Below are 17,456 nucleotides of genomic sequence, written 5' to 3' on the forward strand. Positions count from 1 at the left end.
TTTTTTAAGTGTTACAGTGATATTTCGTTGGCCTCCGTATTAGCGCACTGCGCCGAACGCGGATAACATGATGTTGTAGTCGCAATAGAGCAATTGAATCGAATAGACGTATTGTACCGTAGCGCATCGTATTGTATTTCAAACTTTTATATCGTATATTCCAATAAACATACGTCAGGTAATATAAGCTTTATTTACAATCAGTACAATCATATACGAATTATAGTTGTCTGGTTCAACAGGTTTCTACAGAAACTAACTACTGACGCTTGTGCGTGTCCCGTGAGCAAATTATATAGTAACCCCAGCAACCATGGCAGTTTCTGCAGATACTACTACAGTCTAAGTTTAAAAGACGTAGGCAGTAGTTAGTTTCCGTAGTAAGCCAAAGACCCCGTGTGGTGAGATCGTGGGGTCACAGAGCCCCCTGTGGAGGCGCCACTCGCTTCATCCCTACCATAAATAAGACGCGCAGTTTATTACTATATATGTCTATGCCATGCTCACCATGTGATTTTTAGCATTGTTAATGAGGTTATAGGTACAATGACTATGGATTACTTTTGGTGATATTCATCAAAATAAGCACCAGTTTGTTTGTATGTATTGATTGTTAGTGATAATCAAAATGAAATTCTTCACTAATTCAGCAAAATCCGTCGCTCGTATTGGTACATTAACCAACTTCGAAAGGATTCCTACAATTAGTTTCGAAACTCCTCTTGCCCTTATTTATACGAAGGTAATAGTTTTAAGTCTAAAAAAAGCAAAATAAAATTCAATTGGAAGTTCATTCATTTTAGGGAGGAAGTGTACCACATTTAACCAAAGATGTTTTTAAAATGGTCACCACAGATCCGCAACTTCTGTCTGTTTCATTACCTTCTACTCTTATAATGACTGAAGCAATGAAAGAAGCTAATATTAGTTTTTCAAATTTTGTTAGTATGCAGGTGTGTTATAGTTCTTTTGCAGTCTCTATAATATTACTCTTATACGTTACAAGTTAACTGACAAGTACTTTTATTTTAGGAACACATAAATATGTTAACAATTCATGATCCAGCTGATCTTACACCTTCAGGGCATCAAATGCTTGATACCATTCCTGTCTGGCCTAGATCTGGCAGAATCCAAATGTCAGCTAACAAGTATATGGATCTTGTTGAAACATTTAAACCTGACTGCTATGTTGCCTTATGTGATGGGGACACTAACATTGATAGTAGCAAAAAAAGATCTGAAAATGCAGTTAATCGTAGTAAAACACTGTTTGAGCAATGTTTATCCAGGCATACTGCTTCAGAAAGTTTAAAATCAACAGGAATATTAGGTGCTATTGAAGGAGGCTATAATGTCGATGCTAGATTAGCATCAATAGATTATTTAAAAGATAAACCTGTATTAGGATATGTGATAGACGGATTGCATAATAATGGACCACTTGTACACAGTATTACATCAGAACAAATTAAGCAAATAGTAGAACAGGCTGTGGTAAGTTAAGAATTCATTGTTCTATACAAATGCTTACTAAAATAAGTAGCTATTTCAGAGTTTGTTACCTTCTGAAAAATTGAAAGTATCAATGGGATGCTGGAATCCACCTACAGTGTTAGATCTTATTGAACTAGGTATAGATGTATTTGATACATCGTATCCTTATGTAGCTGTAAAGAATGCAGAAGCATTAACATTTTTATGTGATCATAATACATGTGGTGACGTATTGGAGGTGATATCGTTTAGAGACATAAGGTAACGTGCAATTAGCTGAATGTCAAACTTGTAACTACATATTACATATGTATACTAATTATCGTTTTATGGTAGATATGAAGAAGACTTTTCTCCAATATGTTCTCATTGTGAATGTCTTACGTGTAAAAATCACACTAGAGCATATTTATACCATTTACGAAATACCAGGGAAATGCTACTTGACGTGTTGTTAATGATGTATGTTTTCTTTTATGTAATTTGTATTTCAACTTGTTCTTTCACCTGTGTAAATATTTATATGGATTTCTATTTCCAGACACAATATTCATCACTATCTAGAATTCTTTAAAGCTATTCGAGAGAATATAAAAAGTGGCACTTTTGACGAGTTGAAGCAAAAAATTAATTTAAAATTTGAAAACTTTGGCATATTGGAATCGTGTAAAGTTGTTGTTGCGGAAGAACTAAAATCTTCAAATACATAATTCATTTTTATAAAAGTATTATTAATTTATTATTCATTTATTTCCCATTGTACTTAGAAGAACAATTGTAGAATTAGAAATTTGCCAAAGTAATAATTATTCGGGTAAAAAATTCGGATCCAAATAATTATAAGATGAGTTACTAAAATTTTGTGGGCAGTAATCTAAGTCGTAACTTCTGCTATACTGTGGCGGTTTTATAGGAATTAATCTATGCAATGGATCGTGTAATGGATTTTCAACTTCTAGTTGCGCTACTGCACAATCACCACATAAATCCATTCCATCCTGACATTCTACACAATGCCATCTTGTACCTGTTAAAGGTTCTTCTTCACACAGAGAACACTATAAAAAAATAATTATGGATAAAATAAGTTATTCTAATTAAAAAAAAAAAACAATTTATGTACCTTATATCCAACATGTTTATATGCAGGAAAAGAACTTTCTTCTTTTTCGGCTTTCACTTGTCTCAATAATTCTATATGTCTTAATTCAGGATTATCTTCAATAATACTGTTTCCAGCATCATCCTCCTATAGACATTAACAATATAATACTCCAATTTACATTTTTGTCATTGTGTAGAGTTACATAAATACATACAGATTCATCTGCAAGTAGTTGTTCTTTACTTTCATCAGGCAGCGTGAAAGACATGTCCTGATGTGGAAAGAATGTAGATCTCCTGAACAATGAGTAGTTATTACGTTGGTGCCTGTGACCCACTCCTTTCTTAGCATCCAATTTTACTTTAGGACCTCTACCAGGTATAGGTAGACCGGCTCTCAAGAGTTTAATAAAGTATTTCTGAACTCTACTAGACACTTGTTTTGGGGTTCTATTACCTATTAAATAAAATAAAATGAATCAACACATTGAAACAAGAAAAGCTTTATCAATAATGTACCTAAAGCATTAGCTATTTTAGTCCATCGTCTCATTTCTACTTCTTCTGGTGGGTATTCGATTAAAAGTTCTTCTAATCTTCTCTGTTCTTCGACAGTCCATAATTGATTAAAGGTTTCTGGTTTGCTTTCATCAAACGCACGTCCTCTTACTAAGATCTAAGTATTTTAAACCAAAGAATGTTTCAAATATAAAAGAATATTTCATTCGGTATATGAACTATCAGTGAAAGTTAATTCAAAGATTTAATACATTAAAAGACAGTGTACCTTTCCATTATCTTGTTCAGTCTTTGTTGATATTTGTGGCAACACATGACCATGTCTGGTTTGCGGCCTCATACGCATATCTGGCACAGCAATATTATATTGTGACCAGTCAATATAAGGGATTTCTGCGATTTTCTGGGGTCCCGGTAGTTCCGGAAGCTCACCATTCTGTATTTGTGCCACGAAGGATATTGGGTCTTTCAGTGCTTTAGAACGAATGGACAGAAGTTTATCCAAATCTTCGATAGCTTGAACACGTTGCGCTTCCAGAATTACGATCGTTTTCAAAAGAGTAGTGTAATCCTTATTTCCCTTTAGGGCTAGGTGGTCCGACTCGAAATAAAACTCACTGGGTTCTTCGTCCTGGCATTTCTTCTCCTCATCCTCTTCCATCGTTAATCAACGTTACTTGACAGGTTATATGTCGTGTGTCCAGTGTAACGCCGTAACCTACATTATTTGTCAAAATAAACCGAGCGACCTGCGAAATGGGCTATCAAATAGAATCAGCATACATTCACCATTTGTGAGTGAATTTCACACTCGACAAAGAACGACTTATTGTAAAAAGGAATGTCAGACTGAATTGATGGAACGAATTCACGAAACCATCTCAACACACATGTTCTTGAATTGGAATGACACGTGTTCTGGACGTTCATTCAAACATTATCTCATACTGAGATAAAGCAGATATTACAGCGCGCATTCTGAAGTTTTTATTTGCGATCCTAATCCTAAATTAATTTCAACGCACTTGATTGTTACTTTACTATCGGTACAGATACGCGTAAGCCAGATATACATGAAAATAAATTTCAGTCTCGATCGAACAATGTCAATATCAGTGATCCTTGTTGTTCACTAACTTAACTTAATCCGCGCAAATAATATTTCGATACATTTTACTTGTATATATAGGTTTCATTGTATATACAGGTCATAACAATATCTACACTTATTCAGAACTGGAAGCGTGCACTGTCTTACATTTAATTTGTATTAGTGTATTAAAAAAAATGCAAAACCCAGTGTTTTGAGACCTGATTCAAGATTCCATTCATCGATACTTCCAATGTATATTGTAATTAATAAAAATAAGTTTAAGAAACGTATTTGGAACAGTTAATATAAAAAAATGGAGGACCTTTTAAACCTATCCAAACTACCTCGGACTTTGATCAGAAAGTTTTTATAGTCAAAGAAAAGAAATGTAAGTAAATTTAGTACAACTTTTTATAGACTGCAATGTTTTTTCAGTTTGTTTTCAATTCTGGCACATTATCGTAAAAAGTATATAAATTTAGCTGCAGCATGAACCCAAGGATTGACGATAGAACGAATCGTTTAAAAGAATAATTTTACGTAACTTTTGGATTTAACAGCAATAAAATTAATCGAGGTAATCGAATCCAATGAACGTAAAGCCATGAACATTCGAGATTTAAACTTTTCCTTTCCATTCGATGATATATTTATGTACACGTACTTAGTAAACAATGCATTCACGACGAAATAGCATACGATAACGTAATACTTGTCTTTAAACCTTGCCCTATCGTCAATCCACCACGCAAATGTGAGTTCGATAAACCAGAATGACGCATGTCGCTACTGCGAAGAATGGTTCCTCGAGTTAAATGAACGGCGAAGAGGCAGGATGGGAATAAAAAATGAAAAAGACATTGTACAAAAGATATTGTTTCCCGTCCAATTACCATCGTTTCACGTAGATTCGGCTCTGATCCAATCTACTATCGTATCGAGCGTACCTTTTCCTGACAAAAATCTCCTAACTACACTCTGAAATATTCGGCAGATGACCGGTTCGTGATTCCGTCATCTCCCTCCATGTTTACGGGCCCCTCGTTTTACACTTAATAGTTTAATTATTACCGAAGAAATTTCGTTCGAATGAAATTCAACGATGAATCAATCACACTTCTCAAATGTGTTGTAACACAGTGCAATAACATTCACGAAAATGATAAAATTTTGTAAATTTCCGTACAAAAATCGACGATTCTTACTCACTTTTTCTCCGCACAGAGCTAAATGATTCGATTTCTAAGAGGCTCGTATACCGTTCCTAAGAATATTTGCTAGAAAGGGTCCCAGTAAGTCCCAAGCAAACAGTCCATTTGACGCCCCATATTATTCACGCGGTGGTTATTCATCGTTCGGAAGAGGGTACACAGATCGTGGTGAGTCTACTCAGTTAGCCACCATAATTATCGTTAGTTATCTTTTCAAACGATTACCCAGATTCACGTGCTTTCCCCTCCGTGAATTCGTCAGCGACGCTTCGGCTGCCGATCGTCAGATTTATCGGCAACAACGAACGACGATGCCACGGTGCGCGGAGTACCCTTATCAGAAGGAACCATCGTTCAGCCCGTAAAAATAAGCGACTAGCTGACCCGTTAACACTTCAGTCTCGTTCTGGACATCTTACGATAAGGTCACACCGCTGTCTTCGATCTGGCACGAGGAAGCCAGCCGATTCGTCGTGTGTCAGCCGTAGACCCGCCAGCCGATCGAAGGCGGCCTAGAAAAAATCGGCCAGCTGGTCCGACGATGGACCTTTGAGTTCACGGATCGTTTGCCATTTCGGTGAAAAATCGGATAATCGTCGGGTGTTAACCGATTCCGACGACGAGAGATCCCGGGACAACGTCGGACGAAAAATGGGCCAAGACGAGGAACAAGGAGGCGAGAAGATCGCGCTGAAGCGGGAGCTTGGACTGTTCAGCGCCGTCAGCATCATACTGGCTGTCATGATCGGTATGAAAATATTTCACGGACAAGCAGGTTCCGTTTAAATTTCACGATTGATACTTTGAACTTTTTATCGTAATCGTGTTTTGTGAGTACCGCGACGGAAAACGAGTGTTACCTTCCGTTGGGACACGACACCTGAAACGGACTAATTTCTGATTACAGATAATGCGTAGAAACGAACATATGGATAAAAATTAAATTTAAAAATATTCGATTGTAAAATCAATCAAAACTTTTACACGCTGTTTCTATTAGTTAACTATCAATCGACTAGAATTACGATCATCACTTAACAAAGATCATATTGCCTGCTCCTCATCCGCCCGAATGCTCCCACCCCCTTCGTTTCGTACCATTTTCATGAATTTACGTAATCAATTACTGGTCTCTATTGGAATGATTACCAACGCGTTTAACGCATCAACCGAAGGTGACAGAATACAGTTCTTAGGTTTTCTCGACACCGAACGCTTACGTAACGAAGCTTCGGTTCCTCCGGTGCGAAGCGTTCGAGCGGCAAACGGGATCGCGTATGTGAAAATTTCGTGTAGAATTCCGAGGACGATAGGTCTGTCTAGTCTGGGGGATATTATTTAACCAGTCAGTGACGCAAGAAATGCTAAGTGACCAGTGTGTATCGCATATTAGCCGATTATTCGAGGCGCGGAGTCACGTGGCCGAACGCGACGCGAAAATTACGCGCGGGAAAACAATTATTTAATTTTCAGACACACACGTGCCGGCAGTGCGTTGTCGTCGTCGTCGTGTTCTGCAACAGAAGATCGATGAATCGACATAAGTTCAGCCCGCGGTAACAGGACCAGACTGTCTAAATTCAATTAACCTTTCGACGTCGAAACGCGTCACGGATCTTCTCGGTGGCCGGTATTCCCGGGGAATATTTCATTCTCCTTTCGTTCTGTCAATACACACTGGCGATACGATCGATCGAACATGACGAAATATGTACATCTCTCTTTGTGTACATACCGCTGCCCCGACCAGTTACATATTGGATGTAGATAACGGCTCGTTACGAGCGGTGTTTATCTTGCGGTAGACGGCCAGTTTAAATGATTCAATGTAGTAATTAGCCATCGGGAATACCGTGATATTTGTTGGTGTCGAATAAAAGGGACACGATTGCGTTTAAGAGCGGTATAATAACGAACAAAGATGATCATCTTCAATAGGGATTCAAAGAGCGTGTGTCGGCGAGTTCTCTCGGTGGTGCTCTTCCGTTTGATCGCGGATTGATTTTCGGGGCTGTGTAACTTTACGGGTCTTCTACGAATTCGGATAATACAGTGGATCTTGGTCTGTTTGTTTTCGTCGACGATCCAATTCAGCCGGAAATAATTCGTGTTATCTGTCTTATTATGATGTACACGTGTACATATTGCGTTTATTGTACTGCTCGAAGCAATTAACCTCGACCGAGAATGGTATCTGGTATTTTCGCGACTCCCCGAATAAGACGATGAGTATTATTAGATAACATTGTTGTTAATCCAAGTATGGTATGTTAATGTAAGACGAGCTAATAAGACAATTCCTTGTGTCCCATTATAAATAGCTTTTGCATGCTAAAACCAAGCGATGTTGAATTGTGTTTGCTGATTTCTTACATTTTTGAAGTTGTCGACGCGGTGGGTATTGAATTACCCGTAGATCATCTACTTTGTATTGTAACACGAGCGTCGAACTCAGGGACTTAATATTTTCCGAGTCCACGGTTGAACAGACCCTGATACTTTATCTAGGACATTACGATACAATCAGATGAAGCTTCTCAAACAATATCTGGATTACCCCGGTGTAATCCGAACGAGCTGGTTCGATCGAGACTATTGGAATTTGGAGCAAAATGAAAACGTATACTGAATACCTTTTCCAATAACTTGTTTTTTTTTTTTTTTCATCTTTGGATAGAAGATGCACGAAGAACCTGACGTAACATTTCAGTAATTATACGTACTATATACGTATTGTACGTTATAGTTTGACACGATTAGGAATCAAGAGGGCCAATCAAGGTTAATCACTGACCCATGCGGTCGAGTATCCTCCTCAAGTGTAACTCGCCGATATTAATCAACTTCTTCAGACTGACAAACCTATCATCCTTTAATTTTTATCTTCGAACTTCGTAATGACACATACCACGGTTTTGGTAGTCACCGTTGAAATGTCTGGTTCTTCGATAATTTCGGGCCATTCATTTCTGTATATTTTAAAAATCTTTAAAGAACATTCTTCGAACTTCCACATATTGCAGAAATGATTCGATGATTTTTATTTTAAGATCTTTCTAAAATGATGCAATATTTTTTATAAATATTTGCAAAACCAATCGACGGAACAACAAACAGTTTACTCCAATGGCAAATTATATTGTTTCTGTCTGAGAAACTGAAATGATGGATGATTTACTGAAAATATTTTTGACATCGGTAAATTTCGTATTGGGCAATGCATATTGGCCTGAATACATTGCTGAATAAGTCCGACACGACAGAATTTCCCAATTCGAAAATTGTGTTGTTTTTGTTTTATCATTTTCGTTGATTCGACAGCATTTCTTAGGAGAATCGGTCTGTTGAAACAACTTAATGCTTTATCGAAGTGACTGTCGATTATTAATCAATTAAAACTATTTCGATGCGGTCACTGATAGTCACTTGGGGAAATCGAATCGTGATAAAAAAAAGCCTTAGATAAGATATATTCTAATAATATACACCCATTTCAGGTTCAAAAATGTAAGAAGTACATATTGTGTAGAGTGAACAAAAGCACACTAAGCACCACAGTAGCACAAGATTATTTTACTCCATCATTCACTCTCTGGTTACTCTTCTAATCCAACGATGACACACGCTTTATTCCTCAAATAGAAAGATCAGCATAATGTATGAATAAGGATCACGTTTATCATAACTCACAATCGGTTAAACGACCCTGAGTGCTAATTGATTTCATACCGTTTGTATCGCACTACATTCCTAATATCTAGATTAAATATCCCACGTTTCGATAACGATAAAAGTATGATGCAAATATCCATAAAGTAACTGACCTGTTTACATCAGAAAGTTTCTACACATCCGAAAAACTCGTGAGTTCTTCTATTCTGTAATTAAACAACGTCAATTTTTAGTAAAGATTAATTAATATTACTCCAGTGTATCTTCAGCATTTGTTTGGCAGACTAGATAGGATAAATTACATAGTCTTTCTTGAAGAGGTAAATCTTGCACTTATTCATGTGGCAAACCTACTATTTTTTGGGCCCCCTTGTACCCCCGCGAGCAAACTCGGTTTCCGTTAGACGGTTTAACATTTATTTTAGTATTTAAAATAAATTTATCAAACTGTAAGGGGCCTTTTCCCTAGTGTACATATGTCCTCTTTGTGATCTTTATTCCACTATAGTATCATTTTGGTCATCTACTATAGTTCGTATCAAGAATCTGTTTTTTTTTTTTTCAAGGTTCCGGAATCTTCGTGTCCCCCACCAGTGCCCTCGAAAGATCAGGATCAGTGGGTTTCTGTCTGATCATCTGGACTGTCTGTGGTCTACTGTCTCTGCTCGGAGCTCTTGCGTTTGCTGAACTGAGCACGGTGGTTCCACGATCTGGCGCCGAGTATGCCTACTTCATCGAGGCGTTCTCGCCCCTGCACGAGTATGCTGGCGAAATACCAGCTTTCATCTGTTCCTGGGTCTACGTGGTCCTGCTGCGACCAGCTGAAGTGGCGGTGGTCATGTTGACGTTCGCCGAGTACAGCGTGCAACCGTTCTCCCATCTCCTGACGGACCTGCCGGAGGAGTCCATGCTTCGATTAAAGAAACTCATAGCGATGCTAGCACTTGGACTGATCACGTATATCAATCTGACCAGTGTGAAGCTGTACGTGAAAGTCCAGAATATATTCACGGTTTGGAAAGTGGTGGCCTGTATAGTAGTGATTGGGGGTGGGATCTGTTGGCTCTGCAATGGCCACACAGAACTGCTGGACAATCCATTCCGTGGTAGCACGAATTCCGCCGGTGACGTAGCCTTGGCCTTCTACAGTGGACTGTGGGCCTACGATGGATGGACATCGGCTGCGATTGTCACGGAGGAGATTCAGAAGCCAGAAGTGAATATTCTCAGGAGTATTCTAATCGCAGTACCTTTGATTACTGTACTCTACGTCTCGATGAACTTAATGTACATGGCCGCGTTAACGATGCCGGAAATGGTCAGCGCTCCAGCTGTGGCGGTACTCTGGGCTGATAGGGTGTTGCCCTCTTGGTTGAGCTTCGCGATTCCTCTTGGTGTCGCCTTGTCCACATTCGGTTGCAGCCTTAGCATCCAATTCGGAGTGTCTAGGCTCTGCTACGTGGCCGGCAGAGAGGGCCATGTACCCAGAGTGTTCAGCTTCGTTCACTTGGAGAAAATGACTCCGGCCGCGGCTGTGGCGTTCCAGGGAATGCTCGCGTTGGTCTGCATGCTGCTGGGAAACATAATCGCGCTGATCGAATTCGCAAGCTTCTTGACGTGGGTATTTTACGGACTTGCCATGGTGTCCTTAATAGTTATGAGAAAGACGAAGCCAGATGCACCCAGGCCGTACAAAGTTCCAATTGTGATACCTTGGCTGGTATTGTGTGTCTCTGTTTTCCTTGCTATAACACCGATTGTACACGAACCGTCGCCTAAATACCTCTTTGCGTTAATATTTATTGTATTCGGCCTCGCTGTCTATCATACGTACGTATACAAGAAGGTCAGAAGTACTTTGGCAGGTGAGTACAATAATTCAGCATAGAAATATTTTTCTTTCCGCATGACGTGTCGGTTGCAAAAATTTTGTTTGTTTTCTCGTTTCAGTGAAACTCACGTACCTGATCCAAGCCTTATGCCTGGTTGTTGCTCCAGATAAAGAAGACTGACACAATGTAACTTTGCAGATAACATTTAATGTATGTACATATCGAAACGCGATTCATATACATAATATTCTAATAAAGCGTCTGACTTGTATGGAAGTTCTAGCGTGTGGATTAGCTCTGGGTCTATTAACGATATAAAGAAATGAGGTCGTTTTTGTTATCATTACCATTGTTGAGATCGTATCAGAATTTCAGTCTTAATATCGTAAGCACACTGGAATTAATAGATACACTGTATCATATAGTATTGCGTAACGTTTTTATTAAATTTTATATATTTTAATAGAAAAAAAATTGGTAGTTAATATCTTAGTCTTAGTTATCGAATTCATTTGGAAGTAGAACAATATTTTTTTCGTGTGCAGTATTGTAAATGCTTAATAGAAATAACAATTGAGATATAATAAATATTTAACTATATTACAAAGATCAACATGTAAAAATATAAAGTATAATTTACAGAAATATGAAATATTTATTATATCTGTACATAAATATACTTTAAACGTCACAATATTGTAATATCAATTCTTCTCTAGTGATACTGTTATTACAGTATTATGATAATAATAAATATTATAAATGTCAATTATAATTATGAAAATGTAATCAACCTGAGAACTATGCTGATATGATATAAAAAGACTACAAAATACAGGGCATTTTATAAAAGTACCAAAGATTAACACACTTTAACATGTGTTCAGAATCTTATTAATTTAAGCTAATTTTATTCACCGTCATTTCTCTTATCAATTTAAAAGCATTTTATCTACTCAATACACAACAAAAATAGAGATTCATGTATTATTATCATAAGGCACCTGTACAAGGCTTTTATGTAACGAAATTGAAAGTTCCATTCAATGCTTGGAAAGCTCAATGTACTTATTACTCTAAGGAACGTTATGTATATTTCTTAATATAAGTAACAATTTGTTTTGTATGAATGATTACAATCGAGAATGAATTCAATTGTGTCATAGATTTGAAAGTATAAAATACACAGATAATATGTAACATCTCCTCGTAAAATAGAACCAAAGCTTATAATAGTGATACTGAAGTTAATTTTTTATACCAGTCTATATTTTACTGATATGAACTGTTACTGAGATGCACCACATTTTAAGCAGGTCTGTCTTTCACTAAAACATTATTCAAATACTTTAAGTATTTAGCTGAAAAACTATTGGATCTTTTATTGTATTTTCTTGTATTAATTACCTTAATATCTGATGGAGATTTTTTCTAAGTTCATTACATTTAGCTGTTTCAGCTGTCAGTGCAGCATCTCTTTCTCTCAATTGTTGCCGCAAATGATAAATGGTATCCTCTAGTGCTTCAAAAATTGCCTGCAAAGAGATGTATCATACAACTCTGTCGGCATATTAACATTCTTTTAATATCATGAAAAAGTTTCACATAAGACAATTACTCTAGACTCCTCTGCAGTATCAGATAAGGCAGGTGGTTCATCTAAACAGAAAAATTCTCTAACACATGCAGTGCCTATAAGAAGGGGACTGCTTAAAATTCCATTAACAAATGCTTGAAGGCCACGTATTCTTTCTTCCAAGAAACTTGGAGCAAAATTATCCCCAAGCCACTTTTTTCTTGGTAAAATTAAATATGAAACTGGTACTTTTTGTCTTCTTAACTGTGATAACAAGCGAACAAAATCTGTATATCTTCTAAACACAAACCAACAGTCTCCATTTTTCAATTCCACGCGTAATTTATAAACCTAATAGACATAAGTATAATGAGATATATACAAAGTATTGATATGTAACTATATCATAATAAATCAAAAATTTTACTAACCGTAAATCTAGCTCTCTCTTCCATAACTTCATATCCAACAATTGGTATTCTTAAGTCATCAGTGGTCAATGGTGGATTTAAAATATCTGAATTTGCATTATCATCATCAGGATAATTGAAACGCTGTACAATGAATGAATTTGAATGGCCAGATCCATCAGAGTCAGGACTGTCAAGTACTCTTACTGTGCCTGATTGAGAACCCCTTGCTTTACTAATTGCAAGTGTTACTTCACTAATACATCCCACACCAGACTCTGACGTGGACATTTTACCACCAATAAACTAAATGAAATCATGCATACTTAAAAAAAAATGAAAATTAAATTATTACAAAAGCAAAAAATACTATACTACCAATATATTAAAATACTCTAGACGAATCTGATCATACGTTTTAATAGAAAATGAAATATTCAAAGACCACACTGTAAAGACACGAATAATTTCATAAACGAAATAAAAGATAATAAACGAAAAAACACGAGAAGTGATTTCACCTATCATTTCATAAAGATTCAGTGATTCAACAGATCGTCGCGTTAGAGAAGAAATTCAACAATCAACATCAATTATTATACTACTTGTTAAGTGAAACAAAACACTAACCTGGATACTAATAATTAAATATTGTGCATCACTTTAACGGCTCTTCTTGGTTTTACACATGAATCAGAATGTTAGATCATTCTTCGTAGAAGGTTTATTTTACTACAAACATCACGTATATTTTAACTTCACAGTTACCGTATTAAGGAAAATATACAAAGTGGTACAAAGTTGACATATGACATATTGAGAGCTTGAAAATATGTAAACCGTTTCCGTGGAATCGCAATGACTTAGATTATCAACTATGGGTGAAAACGTGGATGCACTGCTGCATTTTCAAAGCAACATTTCCGAACTCAGCTTTACGTCCAATTTCTATTCATTGATCTCTATCCTAATTGGAGATTGAACTCCTGTGCGAAGGAGTTGAGGCGACAGCGGTCCGAGGGAAATGGAAAATATGTGGTGGACGTGTCCTTCTTCCTATTATCCGCTCTATCTGTACCATTCTTTTAGCTGGTAGTACATTTGCGTATAAAGGGGATATGTGTAGAGTGTATAGACTCCACGCTGTGATCTGTGCATTTTGTAAGACTGAGATACAGTCACCACATATTTTCCCTCTTTCTCGGACCGGCAGCGATCCTACAGTTCACAGTCCAGTTAGGATAAACCTCAATGTTCTGTCATATAGTTCAGTGCACATGTATGCCTGCCAATGCCTACACAGAGGCGTGTTAAATGCTGCTGCATTGACATACGCGCCAGTGTGGAGAAACACGAATCCAAAATATGGCAAGTTCGTCAAGGTAAATTTCGCAAAAGTTTCGCCTAATATATTTCTACGAACGGTAATGTCATTTGTGCCAGTGGTTTCTTCTATGAAGTGCTGTTATTCAATATTAGGTCGAATTCGTTTAAAAATAGAATAATGTCATGGATTTTGGTTATGAAATCTGACAGTGTTTGTTTGTTTTTGATTGCTCCCAATTAATTATTCTAGGAAAGAGAGTGTATCAGTTTGTGATACTTAGATCTCTTTTTACCTTATGCCTTTTTTCTTTAACGGAGGAAACATTTTTCGTAGTCTTATCTGTTCTTTATAAAAACCTACCAAATCAAGGTTACACTCATTTATTTTTTAGAAATAAATATCAGTGTAAACAGTCGAGAAATTATGGTATTTCAGTTATTATAATGGAGATACATTTATTTATATTTATATGCATATGCACATTAATGGTATATAGTGGTATACATGTCCTTAGTTCTTCCTTACAGACACGAAACAAACAAAGTTTGTTGTTATGCACATCCAGATGCACCACTTATTGAAGATTATCGAGCAGGTGATCAAATTTGTTCAGAATGCGGACTTGTTGTGGGAGATAGGTAAATACAAAATGAAAAATTTACATACACTGATGTTAATAATTATTATCTTTCAATTTTCTTCTAATAGAGTCATAGATGTTGGTTCTGAATGGAGAACATTTAGCAATGAGAAAGCAGGTGTTGATCCATCACGTGTTGGTGGGCCAGAAAACCCACTTCTTAATGGTTCAGATTTATCCACCATGATTGGCCCAGGCACAGGTGCAGCATCATTTGATGCTTTTGGTGCTTCCAAATATCAAAATAGACGCACTGTGAGTATAAGATATCTCATGTTACATATAACAACTTCTGCTACTAAGTAAATTATATTCCTTTCAGATGAGCAGTTCTGATAGAGCATTGATCAATGCTTTTCGTGAGATTAATGGAATGGCAGATCGTATTAATTTGCCTAAAACTATTGTTGACAGAGCTAATAACTTATTTAAACAAGTGCATGATGGTAAAAACTTGAAAGGGCGTGCCAATGATGCAATTGCTTCAGCATGTTTGTACATTGCCTGTAGACAAGAGGGTGTACCACGTACTTTTAAAGAAATCTGTGCAGTCAGTAAGATTAGTAAAAAAGAAATTGGAAGATGTTTCAAACTGATCCTGAAAGCACTTGAAACCAGTGTGGATCTTATCACTACAGGAGACTTTATGTCCAGGTTTTGCTCTAATCTTGGCCTTCCTAATATGGTGCAAAGAGCTGCTACACATATTGCAAGGAAAGCAGTAGAAATTGATATTGTACCTGGAAGATCACCAATTTCGGTAGCAGCTGCTGCAATATACATGGCATCACAGGTATTGAATATAAATAATGAAGCTGCTTTGTGTCTTTAATTTCTATAACTCTTACATATTTTGTACCATTGTTATCCAGGCTTCAGAAGACAAAAGATCTCAGAAAGAAATTGGTGACATTGCTGGTGTAGCAGATGTTACAATCAGACAGTCTTATAAACTCATGTATCCTCATGCAGGAAAACTATTCCCAGAAGATTTCAGATTTGCGACACCTATTGATCAACTGCCGCAGATGTAAAGTGAACACGAGACCTTATGTTTTGATGTATATTTTATCACGTTGAAGCAATAGTTATATGTCTACAGTAATCATCCATAAATAATCCAACCTTTTTTTTCAGTATACATTCCTAAATGATTTATGAAACATTGGTATTATCTAATTTATTACGCATTAAGTATATTTTTGAAGTGAAACTTCTTTAGCCACGGTAGCGTAATTTTGCTCGAGCACGTAACGAAAAGTAAAACGCTTCCCCCACCAAGAATCCAAGAGTGGAAGGAGGGGGAAATGTTCCAACTCTATCTGGAGTGCTGTCCGTGAGTAGGCTACCTATCGGTCGCCGAGCGAAACGGATATTGCGAGTGAGTGAGAGTGGAACACTCGAGCCGTTCGGTTCACTGGTTATGACAAAGTATAGTAAATCATCGATGAGTGTTCGAAGGCTCCTTGGCATTGAGTGTTCAGACGTCATTCTCACCACGGGGAGGTCCCTGTGGAACCAATCAAGCGCCCAGTGGTGGGGATGACGTCTGAACACTCATTGATGATTACTGATCGATTGATGATACTCATCGATGATTTACTGTAATCTGAACAGTATGTGAAAAATAATATTTTAGAATTTTCGAAAACTAATCTGGACACGGCAGAAATGGAACTACTTTTAGTTATATGTCAACGTATATTCACATTTGTAGATCGGAGAACAATCTAAAAGTTATTCTCATTAAGAATAATTAACGGTTTTGATATTTAATAATTTTATTATTAAAATCATTATCAAATTTGATGATAAGAAGTTTCACTTCCAACGCGTGAGTTCTACGCACTGATTTTTGTTTTTGTTTTTCTGCTGTACTTTGTTCCTATGATATTGGTATTCGCAACAGTAATAGCTTGATAATTTATCTGGTGTAGATAATGATTCATTTAAATTCACTACTATGATTGCTTTATTTAGTATGTTATTATTAAAGGAAAAGATAGAATAAATAGGGAGGCATTATCAAATACATTAGAGTATTTCAAATACAAAGTTAAAAGATTTGTACTACAACTTTTATATGTTAACAAGAAGAATGTTAACTGTATGTTATGTATATATATACACATACAGACAACTGGCATACCACATACTACATATGTTCAACATGAGACTACTGTTGTCAATGTAATATTTTTTATTCACATTTAATATAAAAAAAAATATACTAAAGTTTAAACTTCGTTTAAAGTTTTTAAAATCCTGTAGCACAAAATCTTTCTTTGTATTTGATTTTCAGAGAAGTTTATTAAAGATTGTACTAAAGATTGCATATAAAGTAAAACACACTAGGCCTTGACTTGAAAGTACCACATGATACAGTTATATAATAAATTCTGTGATATTTCTATTAAATGACATATATTTGCAATTACTGGATTTGACTACAGATTTTAAAATAGTTTTCTAATAATTTATATATATTATTTTTCGTTTAAATCTGAGAAAAAAATGTTTAATAGAAATATATTTAAAAACGATTTTTTACTCTGTTATATGACTCCATTTTATT

At 36.4% G+C, this 17,456-nt stretch overlaps 5 protein-coding genes across 5 annotated transcripts; 3 read left to right on the forward strand and 2 right to left on the reverse strand.

Moving 5' to 3' along the window:
- The first annotated feature begins 531 nt into the window (after positions 1-531).
- Positions 532-2,207, forward strand: LOC107191985 (queuine tRNA-ribosyltransferase subunit QTRTD1 homolog). Its single transcript, XM_015581145.1, has 7 exons — positions 532-742; positions 804-953; positions 1,033-1,497; positions 1,556-1,642; positions 1,736-1,758; positions 1,834-1,959; positions 2,039-2,207. Exons 1-7 carry the CDS (start codon positions 629-631, stop codon positions 2,205-2,207), a joined length of 1,134 nt encoding a protein of 377 aa, XP_015436631.1. The 5' UTR covers positions 532-628.
- A 96-nt stretch (positions 2,208-2,303) lies between these two features.
- LOC107193235 (ZZ-type zinc finger-containing protein 3) lies at positions 2,304-4,109 on the reverse strand. The gene is made up of 5 exons (XM_015582640.1): positions 3,389-4,109; positions 3,121-3,277; positions 2,817-3,058; positions 2,621-2,746; positions 2,304-2,555 (listed from the first exon to the last, which is right to left on the reverse strand). The coding sequence occupies exons 1-5, from the start codon at positions 3,779-3,781 to the stop codon at positions 2,304-2,306; spliced, it is 1,170 nt and encodes a 389-aa protein (XP_015438126.1). The 5' UTR covers positions 3,782-4,109.
- Positions 4,110-6,007: 1,898 nt separating this feature from the next.
- On the forward strand, positions 6,008-11,224 carry LOC107193221 (b(0,+)-type amino acid transporter 1-like). The gene is made up of 3 exons (XM_015582628.1): positions 6,008-6,172; positions 9,663-10,961; positions 11,047-11,224. Exons 1-3 carry the CDS (start codon positions 6,076-6,078, stop codon positions 11,106-11,108), a joined length of 1,458 nt encoding a protein of 485 aa, XP_015438114.1. The 5' UTR covers positions 6,008-6,075; the 3' UTR covers positions 11,109-11,224.
- Positions 11,225-12,216: 992 nt separating this feature from the next.
- On the reverse strand, positions 12,217-13,213 carry LOC107193291 (sorting nexin-16). Its single transcript, XM_015582696.1, has 4 exons — positions 12,936-13,213; positions 12,547-12,855; positions 12,336-12,463; positions 12,217-12,256 (listed from the first exon to the last, which is right to left on the reverse strand). Exons 1-4 carry the CDS (start codon positions 13,203-13,205, stop codon positions 12,217-12,219), a joined length of 747 nt encoding a protein of 248 aa, XP_015438182.1. The 5' UTR covers positions 13,206-13,213.
- Positions 13,214-14,271: 1,058 nt separating this feature from the next.
- On the forward strand, positions 14,272-16,180 carry LOC107193170 (transcription initiation factor IIB). Its single transcript, XM_015582573.1, has 5 exons — positions 14,272-14,296; positions 14,769-14,879; positions 14,950-15,136; positions 15,204-15,674; positions 15,754-16,180. Exons 1-5 carry the CDS (start codon positions 14,280-14,282, stop codon positions 15,913-15,915), a joined length of 948 nt encoding a protein of 315 aa, XP_015438059.1. The 5' UTR covers positions 14,272-14,279; the 3' UTR covers positions 15,916-16,180.
- Positions 16,181-17,456: the final 1,276 nt, after the last annotated feature.

Source organism: Dufourea novaeangliae, unplaced genomic scaffold (genome assembly GCF_001272555.1).
Source record: "Dufourea novaeangliae isolate 0120121106 unplaced genomic scaffold, ASM127255v1 scaffold7, whole genome shotgun sequence".
Classification (NCBI taxonomy): Eukaryota; Metazoa; Arthropoda; class Insecta; order Hymenoptera; family Halictidae; genus Dufourea; species Dufourea novaeangliae.